Below are 14,133 nucleotides of genomic sequence, written 5' to 3'. Positions count from 1 at the left end.
GCTCGCCTCCGGCCGAGCCCCGCGCCGGAGCCGAGGGCCGCTCGCATCTCGGTCGTGCGCCAGGCGAAACATGTCCCGCAGCCAAGGGCTGGCGAGGCGGGGAGCGGCCGGGCAGGGCCTGGCCTCGCGGGCTGTCGTCCCCGTCCCCGGTGGAGCCTCCCTCTCCCGCGCGGGTCGCRGCCGCCTGCGACGCTGCTCTGAGCGAGTAACTCACAGTCCAGACGTGGTCGCAGAACCGTTCTTGGCTCCGCGAAGCAAGTCCGCCGGTCAAATCGTCCTTCCGACGCGCCTCGAAAGGTTCGAGGCTCGCGCAGGCGGGAGGAGGAGCCGCGTAGCTCCTGGAGAACCTCGCAGCCAAATCGCAGTCCCGATCCTGCAAACGTACGCCGGGTGGCCAGCACCACCGGTTCCAGCGGAGCGTTGTGTACGGAGAAAATAACGTTCATCTTTAAATAGATGCAAAACCAAGGCCCGGTATGGTTAAAATACTCCCCTCATCTGTAAGGCATTTTCCTAAACGACCTTGCCATTTGTACCGTCAGGGAATTGACTTTAACTCAATATATTTCTGATGGTTTAAAGTGACATTAGACTATGCCTCTCTGGACTGCTGCACAGCGCTTGGGGTTTTCTGTTTTTCCGTGTGTGGGCTAATGGCATCTGGAGACTTGTTCCCATGCTAACCAAAGGCTGAACGTTAGAGCCCCTATTTCACACAGTCCCGTTACTGTGAATTGCAGCCACGGCATCCAGGCCCTCGTGTGTGGCAAGAAGGTGACTTCTTAAATCTCCAAATCACTAATGCTTACCTGGACTGACTTCAAACTCCTACTAAGGGAGGGCTCAGACCCAAGCACATGAGTAAAACTGGTTCCAGCACAGAGTCTTAGCYCTAATCCTCCAAAAACACCTTATATTCAAGCCTGGGGGACTGCTCGTTAGTGTAAATGCTTACAGGTTCAGCGCTTTACCTAAGTCCAAGTTGGGAGGTTAGGTTTGCATTTGTACTTCAATCACACCACAGCCCTGGTCCTTTGCCTTTTCCAGCACCTGTGTGAGCACTTGCCGAATTCTTTGTGCAATAGCTGTGATACTGCAAGTCATTATGAACTTCCCTGGGGCTCAAGGGAAGGAGGGAGGGAGATTGGCTTTAAAGTCTCTGTTTAGCTTTCCATTAAGTCTTATTGATTCTCTTAATTTTTTGTCTTCTTGGTTGCTAGGCAATCCTTCTTTCCTCTCTGCCTGCTGGAAACCAGGGCTGCAGACAGAAATTTATGTCTTATAAAATCAAATCTAACAGAGCCTTTTGTCAATGATGAGAAGGGAGCRTTTCATAAAGGACAGGCTGAGCAGAGGAGGTGGAGAACAGAGGCCAGAAAGGATCAATCAACAGCTATCCTCAYCATTTAGGTCCCATCACAATCACGGAGTTCCCCACACCACCAGTACAGCTGCGCACATCTTACTCCAAACTTCTAATCATGAGCCAAACTGCACATGTGAGTAGAAGGGACATGGAGAGCAAGAGAGAAAAGTTGATGCAGGACCAAATCAGCCAKAATGGAAAATAATTTCTTGTTTAGTGGCAAATCAAGGCCTTGATTCAGAGGTGGGAGCCTCTGCTCAGGCTTGCCCACGTGAGGCTGTACCTATAGGATCCAGCATCCAGGGAAGTCAGTATGAGCTTTTCACCATGTTTCGGAGTAGCCTGCAGGTATGCTTCTTAGGGAGCGTTCAGTGAAGTTGCTCCTATTTCTCCAAAAGTCTCTGGCCAAGCTCTATGGAGACCAGATTGCCTCTGTCAATGCATTGTCCTTGTTGAGATGGTTTCTGTCTCTCCACTGCTGAGTGACTTTTAGTCTGACATAATTCTTTTTACGTATGTAAGTAAATATGTCTGTACATAYGCATAAAATAGGTTTGTATGTAAATGCACATACTTTTAACTTGGTCTTTTCTAAATAGCAATTCTGTTGTCTTAGAAACGGACATTATTTATGCAGTCTCCCAAAGTGCTAAGCACGGTGGCAGCCAAGACTGGCTGATGCCTTTGGAAATGCTGGTCTGTAAGGTCAGGGCAAAGAACACTTAAAACCTTCTGGAAATCTTTTCATCATATTTGTGGTAACACCATGAAAACACACAGAGAGAACTATCTTCCARATTACCTTCTCCTTGCCCCTCCATCTTAGCTAGCTGTTTTCAACCTGGGACTGTATTGTTATGAAAGAGCTGTTTCCACTGTAATTTAGGTAAATTTGCAGCCCCAATCCTGAAATGGCTAAAATCAATGTCACAATTACACAAGTAAAAGGATCTTAAACTCAACCCCTTATGTGACCCCAGAGTGCATTCACAGTGTAACATGGGGAAACATTACAAATTCCGGTGTGCACAGCAAACCCTAACAGAAATATCAATAATTCATGCCACTGTAATCGCATACAAGCAAAGCTCTCCGGAGGAGTAGATGTACCAGACTGCATCCCTTATGCTTCCTTAGTGCTGTAGAGAAGGCAGCTCTTACAGCAGGACTTTTGCATGAAAAGCATGGTGTGACCACTCACACCCATGTTGATGCAACTAGTTTCAGTAGCAATATGGTTTTGTGTTAAAAAAAAAAAGGAAAAAAAAAAAAAGAAATTGAAGTCATGAAGGTTTTTCCTTAAAAAAATGTATCTGTCCAATTAAATCCAGACCTGGAAGAAAGGAATGCCAAGGAGCAGAGAGAGCCCAAACCAGGGCAGTCATAAACACTCAAATTGAAAATCTGGCATTGACACCAACTTTCTCTACAATTTTAAGCAAATTGCTTTATGGACCCTGTGTGAATTTCTCCTTCTCTGGAGCAAGGAAAAGCACACTTCCCACCTCTACCTGAATAGTTATCGTGTGTTAAGTGCTATCAAATTGAAAAAAAAAAGGTCCAAGGGTGCCAAAATAACAGACTTAAGTCCTATGCTTACAGAGCTGCTTTGCACCTGCACCAGACCCCAGAGAGGAAAAGGCATTGTGCAGCTTTAAAAATGCACTGCTGCGGAATAATTTGCAGATCAAGATGTCACTGCATTTGCATAGTGGCTAACTCTGCTCCAAAGCCCACGGTGAGCTCTACTGAAAAAGAGTTTGTTACTCCCATCATTGAATAGCCTTGCAGGTAACATGAGGCACAAGAGACCACAGAATTCCTCTTCACAAGAGAAGAAACAGGGAGAGTGAGGACAGGAAGGAGGAGCAGAGCAAGATCTCTCTGCTCATTTACCTAGATGCTATTTCTCAGACTCCTGTGACCACTGCTGATCACAAACCAGATGATTTGCTTCTGTCCCTCTTCTGCTGCTACGTGCTGGGGCTCAGGCTCTCTTGCAACCACACTGCCAGGAAAAGGAAATAGCCCCAACCACTTTTCAGAGTCCATCTGTCATGTGCTCAACAGATCCTTTCTGTTTCTTCTCCCAGCCAGAGGATGCTCTTCCTGCTGCCTGTGCTCTGGCCAGTCTCACTGCAGAAATCAACAGGTTTGGGAATCAGTACTGGGAGGAGCAAGTTCTTCTTCACAGTCACACAGGCTGCTTAGTCTGGCAGGGTAGCTGGGAGCTGAGAGACATTGTAGAGAGCAACCAGGTAATTGATAGCTTCAGGATGCCAGGTATTTGTATTTGTCTGCTTCACAGCACACAGGGAAATCTCAACACAAGAAAGACTCACTGSGACAATCTTGTTGCTATTGTACTGAACCCATTTCATACGCTGTAAAATATGACATAGAAGGGGCAGCTGTGGGAACTGGTGTGGCTCCACAGCAGCTCCCATCCACGAGACTGGGGTTGAYTTACACTGCCTGAAAAAGCAGTCCTAATAATGGGATCTTTTCTGTTCTCAGAAAAAAAAGATGATGAAATTAGACAAATGAAGTCAATAATTCACCTACACCAGTGTTACACCACTGCTTTAGCATTATTCCTGATTTATGCTAGTGAAAAGAATCAGGCCTTGGGAAGCTCTGTATGGAGAAAGTCAACACATAAGTGAAAGGATCCATATATCAGAGGGTATCGGCTCATCCAAGAAAAGTCAGAATGATTATTCAGAGCTGGCCATCATCAGTTCAGTCTGAGTCAGAGACAGCACCAGGACAGATTCGACATGCAAACCACAGGGCAAGCACTTATCAGGGAAATTGCTTTTGCTCAATTCCAATAAYGTAATTTCTTCCCGTTCAGCTGCCTCATCCTTCCAGGAACAGCTTGAAGACATTCAAGCAGGAGACTGCAATGCGTGATGTCCTGTTGCAGGATAGAGACTTGAGGCAGAGCAAGCAAGCCAATTCCTGTGCATTTAGGAGGACCTGGGAGCCAGTGGCTGCTCCAGCCAGGGACCAAGTGCAAAGAGGATGGATAACAGAGGAGGCTATTGGCAGGACTGTGGGACAGAGAGAAAGAAGCCCAACAGATCACTTCTGGTCTGGAAATCTCTGCAGAGGAGCTCAAGTTCCTCAGAAAGAAGATGGGCCATTTTAAAAGGGCACAGAGGAAAAGAAAAAACTTSCTGCAACTATAGGTCCCATCAGTCAGTCTCACAGCACAAACTGCTGCCTTCAGTTGCCTGTCCAGGCTAGAAATTTGAGACTGCATCACTTTCTGTAACATTGCTCAGCTGTGATTTGAATAAAGCACTTGGCGGAACCAAAGATGTCGTTCTACTCTAGAAAGAGATTAGAAATGATGGCCTGAAGGCTGAACAACTAGAAGGGGCAATTCAGCCTTTCCCCAATTAGTTTTGTCCATAGAAAGTTGAGGACTGTGCCTTACCCTTCCTCTAGCTGCTGATGGGATTGTTTGGAGGTCACTGCAGGCCTCATAAGAGCTCCCACAGGACTGAGATACAGAGCATGCTGTTCACTTATTTGTTTATTTTGATAYGCTTTGCCAAAGAAAAATCAGCAAAGAATTAATTAACAGCAATTATTTCTAGCAACAACAGAGCAGCCCTGCTCCAGAAACCATGAAAACAACATCATGAGACCCCTGTGGCCAAAAAGCCTTTACAAACAGGTGCAAAAATAAACAATTTTATAGCAGGCTATAAAAACAGCCCAAGCCAGGTTGGAGAATGGCAGGGGAGAGACAGACAGAACAGCCATTTCGGTGGTTGTCTGAGCTGAAGCAGCAGCCCAGGTGACTCTGGCAAAGAGCTTTAATAAACTAACCAGCCCTGAGCAGAGGCACCAACCTGATTCAAAGAACCAGCAGAGCCCAGTTATTGCTGTACTAGCAGGTTTACTACATCAGTCACTCTGTATTATTAGTGCTGCTAARGTGATTTACTGTTTAAGCTAGTCCAACCTACTAGGGCTGTGATGTAAAGTACTAGCCAGCTCCAGTTTCAATGATAAACATCAACCCCTTGCTTATTATTTGCTAAAATAAGCCTTCAACTGAGACATCTCTCTGCTCCGGTGAGTCCTTCCTTCTAGCTGGCACCACACCTGCAAGTCTCCTGGGGTGAATGCTGAAAAGCTGCAGGTAGATGTTCCCAACACACACTCATTTTTCACCCACCTGGTTCTTTTTCAGGAGACAGTGATGAACTCAGTGATTCTCTCCTTTCAACTTGCACATCTCATATAGACCTGATTCTAGTTCTCGCTCTGTCCTGCATGTGCACACACTGATCATCTCCCTTGTGAGGAGGCCAGGGTGTGTATCCTTCCAGAGATGTTCAGCTCCATCTGCATGCTGGGTCGTAGTAAGTGGCATTGGACACTCGCTGGATTCTGCAACACAGACAGTTTAGGGAGGAGACCGAAAAAAACACGCTCCACTCATCTGCACCATTCACACTGATGTCTCTGCACACAGATTATTAACACCAGATTTGTGGCATCACTTGTGCTATTCCATCTAGACATGTGGCCTGGACCCAGTACATGTATAGCTGTAGATTAGACACAAATTAAATGAGAGGGAGCAGGATGGAGTAGTGCTGCCAGCTGTGGGCACACACTGATGCTGCCTTAGCAACCACTGCAGGTATGTACACCTGGATACACACTGGAGACAGCAAACAGCAGGAAAAGCCCTGCGCTCCTGAGAACACGCGCTCCGTGGTGGATGGATTGTAGCAATGGCTGGTGAACATGGGGGGTTAAGAACAGCATGCAAAACCTGTGGGTCAAAGTCTGCAGCAGTGGAACTCCTAAATCCAACCTAAGGAGCAAAAGTCTAAGTGGTTTCCTAATAACCCCAGCAATGAGAGCAACCAGCCTTATTCCACCCTGGGGATTTCTCATTTGGTACTTGTTCATGGGGATGTGAAGGCTAATTTATCAATGAGGATTTTTTCCCTATTTGGCTCAGCATCTTGAGTTACTTACAATTTTTTTCAACAGTGACCTGATCTGCAGCTTCTGTACGATTCCTGAGTAGTAAAAGAGGATTGAGCTCAGGGGAGGTTTGCTGCTGGCTGGGAAGAAAACCCTGGCTCTTGTCAACAGTGAGTTTATGGCAGCAAGATCTTGCCCCACAACTGCATCCTCTGTCAGCAGAGGATCAAAGAATTTGAGTGCAGACTGAATCCATGCAGGAGCCTAGATTATTGTGTGGGCTCTGTAAACCCTGCTCTTCTAGAGTAAGCTAGGATTCAACATTAGATGCTGCTGAGTACTTGCAGGGTTTGAAGCAGGCTGCAGCACACAGCGTCATGCCAGATCCTCAGGGCTGTCCTGGAGTCCCACAGTCTCTGGGCTTGCATTCTCGTGCCTTGTCCAGCAAGAGGGGATTCGGTGCCTCCAAAGCTTGCTGAAACTCAGGACAGTTTGATGGCAGGTAAATTTAGACTGAGCAATCGAAACGGGGCCTGATGTCCTTCCAGAGCAGTTCYTCCCAGGCGGCTGTCTTCCCACAGGCTACCCTTGATCAGCAGTTTTGCAAACAAGACCAGAATCAGGTTTTATTAGCAGGTTTTTGCTGAATGCAGCTTGCTAGCATTAGGGAAATCCAGGAACTGGAGCTGTCAACTCCAAGAACGTTACCAAAACAAAGGACTTCGATGCCCACAGGTTTGCAGAAGCAGCCTCCACTGCTAGCTTTTAAAAAWTGAGATAAAATCAAACGCTTTAATCATTCTGGGTAGTTTCCTTAATAGTTTTAGCACCACTCTGCTCTCTTTTTGCAGTTTCCACCACTGCTGCTACCAGAATTTGTTATAACAGCAGGTAAGTATCTGTAATAGTGAGTAGTTTAAGCTTCTGGTCACTACCTGCCAGCAAGACACACAGCTGGATGGACCATGCTATCCCTCCTACATTGTTGGGAACCTGCCTTACTCAGCATGGAAAAAAGACTGCTTGTGTCACACACGCATGCCACCAGAGCTAGGGAGGCATGGAACAGTAAGGCCTGGATTCAGCCCACCACATGTTTGGCATCTGAACTATTTTACACCCACAGAGCTGACTGTGGCCTTTGCTAGGTTATATGGTGAATACCAGGGTGCATCTTTCCCCAGCCAGCCAAACCAGGCAGGAATCAGCAAGTAAGAGACTGATACATCTCATGGAAGTACCAGGATCTCCCAGACAGGTATAACAACCTCATAGTGAAACAGTGCAGTGTTAGAGAGTGCATGACCACCAGAGTCCCTAGAAAGAGTAATTATTTTATTWTWKTWTTWTTYYKTYWYYGTYRSYSYYRGGAAATGAAAATGCACTGAGGTTCATCAAGACCTCCGCMCACATGTATTGTAATTGTAGGTCACTTTGTATGGAATTGTTATTTTCAGCAGTGATCAATTTTGCATTTCAGGCCATATGGCACCATCTTTCCAGAAGGAAAGCATTTTGTCTTGAAATCTGCAAACTAGAAAATCTGTTGCATCCTGACGGAAATGCAGCACTGCCAGTTATACACAGAAGCAGAATCATTAAAAGTTAAAAAAAACAAAAAAACAAAAAAACCCCACACCACTGGGAGAAGTTTAATCAGACATCCAGTTTCCATTGAAACACCCTGGAATGGAAATAGACCCTTGCATGTGCCTTTCCAAACAGTCTGTCTTTTCTTAATCTGAGCTAAAGAAGCTGAGCTATGGGAAGTCTAGTACAAAATTACCCTGTTAAGCTTAGCAGGAGTAGATACTTTGGAAGGGATATTCCCCAGGTAGAAAAGTAACTAAAACCCTTTGAGGTCATGGACATAGCACCAGAAACAACAGCACTCTTTTGTATTAGCAAAACATCATTCCTTTCCCAGGAATTGCAGATGAGAAATGCAGAAACACACTGCTCTCCAGTGGAACCAGCACACCTGAGACACTCTTCAGAACATATTCAGAGCGTGAAGTGATGCCACGGATGCTTTTTCTTTGGGAGGGCAGGCTGTTCCTTCTCTCATAGCCTGGCTGTAGTATTGCCTCATCCACAACTGTTTCAGTGCAATACCACAGGTTTAGTTCCAGCAGCTGGAACAGGAACAGTAGTTTACTGGAAACACTGCAATACCTTCCATCACTCTCCAGGTCTGCTCAGAGCAGAGTGAGAYGATAAATGGGTGAAACTGCAAGCAGTGCCCTAACCAGCCTAGTTCCCTCCCACTATYAGCACTAATTGAGCCAAACCTACAAAAGCAGCAGTATGTGAAAGAGTATTTYGATTGCTGCCACAAAGGGCAATTAATTGCCAGCAAAGACAGGCAACTCTGCAGCCCCCAAATGAAACCAAGTGGGKTTTGCTCACCATTAGTATTATGCCCAGCTGCAAGGACTTTTGTGGCCCTGACACAGGTGGGACAAAGGGGAGAGAAAGCCTTGGGAGAGAATTCAGGGGACAACCAAGAGTGAAGGTCAGATGGCTAAGCCCATTGCCTTCATATAGCTGACCGCAATGCCAAACCATGCGAAATGTTCGCTTTACGGGTGCTGACAGACACAACCCTTTTGCTATGCCAGATATTACACTTCTGGGGGGCAAAYACACCAATAGCAACAAGATCACAGTAACAATCCTTCCTAGACATAGGGGCACGGGCACATTGTACTCACACAAAGGACTTTGGATCCTGGCCCGTTTCCAGAGCAGTCACAGGACACTTTCTTTGCATAGGCTTTTTCATGAAAGAACCTTCAGAGCCCCAGAAACATTTATTGAACTCTTCCTTCCTTGCTCTGCAGTTCATTGCCACTGTATGGAGACAGACGCCAAGAGCTCAAGGTCTCCCAGGAAGATATAACTGGGGCTGGCTTACAGCAATGTTCTTTCTGTAAATAACTGCAGCGATCAAGGTTAAGTTCTCTCTATTTCAGTTGACTCGAATGGAAACAAAGGGAGAATGTATGGGTAAAGCGCTCCAAAGTGCCACTACGCAAAGCTCTGCTGACCTGGAGCCCTCTGGGGACTCCCTGGGACAGGAGCCCAAGCACCAGAGTATCTAGAGTTACTAYGTGAATGATGCTAAGCTGAAGTAAGTTTACAGGAAAGACTGCAGCCCTCTAACTTACTGATTTCTATTATTGTGTTAACAGCTTCCATAGATCTTCATTCCAACACAGTAAACGTTTCCTCCTGCTTCAGGCTCTCTTCCACACCTGTGCAATTACATCTAGGCAGGCAATGTGTATATTCATACTAGCTGAACCACGTTTTACAATTGTTTGCATTTTTCCAGCTCCCAGAGTCTGTCAGCAGGTGGTGCTTCACGGCAGCCTTTGGGCAGACAGAGCTGGTGCAGGCAGGCACACACACATTTCTTACATGGAGATTAATGTGCTTGTGTGGGATTCTCTGTGCTCCTGGTGCCACACACAGCAGAGCAGCTCATTAACTCCAAACAGCTACATGAAGAAATTCSTAACCCTGACAAACTGCCTTTCCCCCACCACCCATGCCCTGAGCCTCAGCTCAGCTTTTCTGGAATATACACTTACTCTCCCCTCTTGGTGCCAAGCTTCTGGAGTGCTTCCTCTTAGCTATGAGAACAGGCAAGATTTACATGAATTTACAAGTTTTCTTTGGCTTTGGTGTTATTGTAAAGCACAAATGTGGGTCCCACAAGCAAAGCTGAAATAAAACCATTTTAAATGCTAAAGTTTTAAATAATGGCCTGTATTTCCACTGAAATACAATGAAGAGCCTTCCAGGAACTTCTGTTCCTCCAAATGACTTTGGATTGTACAGACTTGTCCCATAGAGCAAGTTGGGAAGACTGTTTGACTCCAGGCTCTGTACTGATTTCCCACTTCTCAGTGCATTAGAAGATTCCAATCAAGATCAATTGATGGCCCTCACCAGCTTTGAACTCACCTTACAGCTCCTCTGAAAGTACCATCTTTTCCAGCTAATATCTTACAGCCAGGAAATAYATACCTCTGCCAATTCCCTGAGTTTCCAACCATCGACTCATAGCCCTTGGTCTTGTCCTGACACAAAAGGGACAGTGCTGCTGAGCTGACTCATTCTGCTGGGGAGGCARGATGAAATGTAACCATAGATCAGAACCAGGATAATGAATTATCTTCTAAGGGCTGGTAAAAGGTGCAAAATTCTCACTGCAGCCCCCTATTGGGGCAGCAGTTATTACTTCTGCAGTTATCATGATGATGATGATGATGATGAGGGATGAAGGGTGCTCTGCCCCCTTTGGTGGCAGGTCCCCATTGACTCTATCAGCAAAAAGTCTATGGGAGCACTTCAGGCCTACACGTAGCTGAGCACTGCTTTCTTGGGCATGCCAAGTTTTTGAAACCAATTCTGGGCCCATGATCACTCCAGCAACTGGTCCAAAATCTGGGCCTTGGCCACTGTGGACAGAGAGAGTCTCTAGCAGCTCCCTCCCTGTGTGTAATCTGAGACAACAAATTTAAGCAGCAACTATCCCTGCAGCTCAGCAGTCACAATTCAACCACCTCAGACTTCAGAAATGTTATTTYTTTTACTTTATTATAATCTGAATGATATCAGTGGTAACAACTGCATCAGGAAAAAAAAACATACCTCTAAATCATGAAGCAACTGGTCTAATTGCAGGGTAAGATCCAAGAGATAACTATTATTGAGAATAGTCTGGATTATTCCACCACCACTGGTGGCTTCTTTTATGGCCACATGCGATTCACTTTACCTTGTAATATTCAGGGAGCATGGAAGCATGAAATTTGATTTCTTTCTTCTGAAGATACAGGAGATTATTTTAATAATTCTTATTCAGTATCACTGAAAAAAAGATCTTGTTCATTAGTTTAATACAAAGTCTTTTAATATCTGTTTCAGCAATAAAATCTCTGCTTTCTTTCCTATAAATGTACTAATCTCACCTAAGGATTTAATTTAAACAGTAGAATGAAGTAGAACAAAAATATGCAGTAGCAAGTGAACATTCTTTTCAAATAGAAACTCACTCTGAACCATCTACAGTSTGATCAATCAGATTAGACCTGAGCAACAATTTAAGTTCCAGCTCCACCCATCTGCATGAAGAGTAGAAAACATTCTTGTACTCACTCCTAGATCTCTGTATGAACTGAGACTCGTACGGAAACAGAGCAAACAAAAGTAGTAGCAGACAGCAGGAAAGACATATTAAAGAGAGAACACTAATTAAAGAGAAAACGCAAGAGTATTGTTTGGTATGAACAAGTTTATCCGTATCTGCAGGCCTCTGTGAAGCTTCCAGTTCAAGAGCCTGCTACACAGAAGTGATCCAATAGATTAAAAAAATAAAAGGGGGAGGGGAGATATACAGTGGAAGATACAGTTAGAAGATCTTCAGATTTACTGTCTGCTCAAAACACATTTCCAGAGGGCTATCTAATAGGCCAAATTATTTTGGCTTGAGCTCAGTATTGAGAGACTYATTTGCATTAGAGCATGAGAAGGGAATGCTGCTGCTTCTGCTAATTCACAGTAAATTCTACAAACACCTGTCATGGATCTTAAAGACACACTCAGACTTGACTGAAAATCTGCTGTACAGTCACTCCATTACTTTAACAAAAGTCTTTTGAAATGAAATACATTTCCCAGATACCTAACTTCTAATCTATCCTGTTTTTAAAATACAAAGTGTTTGTTTTTAAAAGAATTAAATAGTCATTTCAGGAGAAGGGTCTATTTAGATCTATACTTTACTCAGTACACAAATAAACACTGTTCCTGTCTCCATGCCAATTTCACCATTAGGATATGAAAAAGAACATACAGTAGCTTAGGCAAAGCAAAATGTTGGGGAAATAAAGAAATCTGCCTTGAAAGATTAGTTAAGTGATGAGAGTTGGATAAACATTGTTGGAATTGTAAACAAAAACAGAATCCTTGTCTTACTGGTATCTAAAACAAGGAATAATCTCCAAGTAATGAAGAAGGTGAAGATATGAGAGGGAGCAAAAAAAAAAAGAATCAGGACCCAAGTGTTTTGTGTATCAGGATGAGAAGGATGTCTTCCTAAAGAAGGGGATTACTGCTAGTATTAATTAAAAACATTTTGTGGATTACTACTAGTATTAATTAAAAACATTTTGTAAGTACCACACCAGTTTTATCTCCAACTAACGAGTAACTGCTCTAAGCACGTTAGCAATACTCACACAAAACTAACCTCAAGTTTCAGATCTACACAATAAAGTTTTAGGTTTTTTTAAAAATAAAACTTTATTTTTCATACAGAGACATGAGTTCTTTTGTCAGAGAACACCTCAAGCAACAACAGTTTTCTCATGTGCAAAATAATCTTACAGATCTTTAAGGCCAGACTAGAGAAATATTTTTAAAAAAAAAGGACAGAAAAAGTTAAATACATCAGAAGTAAAGCCAAGAACTGCAGCACTTCAGCTCATTCCAAAAAATCTTATATTTGGAAAGAGAATTCTGGAAAAATAGTTCATTTGGGAAGCACTTCCTATTCCAAAATGAACAGAGGGTACAATATGTACTATGTAAGAGTTATGCTTTCCATACAAGAGAAGTTTTCTTGTCTTCATTACAGCTTTTCAGGTTTTGCTTCTGATTTCTCATCTATCAGGTCTTTAAATCCCAATTTTTCCAGTGGTTCATTAGCCATAAGTTGCCTGAGGTAAAACAGTAAAAAATGCATTTTACAGAACATAGTCCACCACCAAGACAGTAATACCCTTCTCCAATTTGCTTACTTACTACTTACCATAAAGAAATGCAAGACTACCATAAAGAGTAAGTGCCACTTAGCAAAAACTTAAGCTTTGGAAAAGCTATATTCATTTTTTTTCCTTACCAAGTGCCTTTCCARTTAAATGTAATAAATTCTGATATTAGGTGTTTAACAACAATTCTCTCAGAAAAAATATTCTTTCTTATGTTTAATTAGCAGAGTGTGCAAGATCCTCCTAAAAGCCTACCTGAATCACACACCATGTTTCTAAGGGAATGTGGCTGACAACATTAGCTACGCTACCTTACTGCGCTGTGGCGACTTCGTAACTCTTGACTTGCAGCCTTCCTCGCCACGAGCCCACGCAAAGCCTGCGAGTGTCCCTGTGTTCACACACTCCCTGGTTTTGCCAGTGGGCTTCCTGGCTCACTGCGGCAGTGTACAAAGCACTGCGGGCRTGGGAACCCCCCCAGAACCCCCACCTTTTCCAGGGGAACTCGGGAACAGCGTAGCGTTTGGAGCTGCACGCACTGCTGTTCCCCCTCCCCCCGGCACTCGCCTCTCCATGCGGCACTGCAGGTAGGCCATGGCGCGGGGGCGGCAGGCGCTGCTCTCGGAGCCGCTCTGGCGCAGGCACTCCAAGAACTGCTCCTTGAAGGCGCCGCACTCCCCTGCAAGAGAGGCGAGGCCGCGCTACCGCCGGCCCGGGCCCGCGCCCGCCGCACCGGCCTGGGCCTGGGCCCGGGCCCGAGCCCGCCGCGCCGGCCCGGCCGCGTCGCCATGGAGACCCGAGGCCGGCAGCGGGGGTGGGGGAGAAGGGCCCTGGCCGGCGCTAGGCCGCGGGGAGGCGAGGGCCGCTGTTACCGCCGCGCCGCACCGAAGTGGTCCAGCGGGAAGGCGCCCTTGTCCGGCGGCCGCGGCTTGAAGCTCTTGCTGCCGAAGTTCATCGCCGTGGACATGTTGCCGGCCTCGGCGGAGCGCCCCTGCCGCCTGCGAGCCGAGCGCCGAACCAGGCCGG

At 45.3% G+C, this 14,133-nt stretch overlaps 2 protein-coding genes across 2 annotated transcripts in view; both read right to left on the bottom strand.

The window, feature by feature from the left end:
- The window catches only part of ADAP1 (ArfGAP with dual PH domains 1), a 76,302-nt gene extending 75,856 nt beyond the window's left edge, over positions 1–446 (bottom strand). Inside the window, exon 1 of the mRNA XM_085300497.1 lies at positions 215–446. Coding sequence (XP_085156623.1) covers positions 215–446 — 232 coding nt within the window. The remainder of the gene's footprint in view (positions 1–214) is intronic.
- A 12,168-nt stretch (positions 447–12,614) lies between these two features.
- COX19 (cytochrome c oxidase assembly factor COX19) lies at positions 12,615–14,133 on the bottom strand. The gene is made up of 3 exons (XM_085301457.1): positions 13,993–14,133; positions 13,675–13,786; positions 12,615–13,056 (listed from the first exon to the last, which is right to left on the bottom strand). The coding sequence occupies exons 1-3, from the start codon at positions 14,072–14,074 to the stop codon at positions 12,969–12,971; spliced, it is 282 nt and encodes a 93-aa protein (XP_085157583.1). The 5' UTR covers positions 14,075–14,133; the 3' UTR covers positions 12,615–12,968.

Source organism: Rhea americana, unplaced genomic scaffold (genome assembly GCF_003343005.1).
Source record: "Rhea americana isolate MKP2758 unplaced genomic scaffold, rheAme1 scaffold_10, whole genome shotgun sequence".
Classification (NCBI taxonomy): Eukaryota; Metazoa; Chordata; class Aves; order Rheiformes; family Rheidae; genus Rhea; species Rhea americana.
Note: the sequence above shows the minus strand (reverse complement) of the source record. Positions and strands in the feature narration are given on the sequence as shown.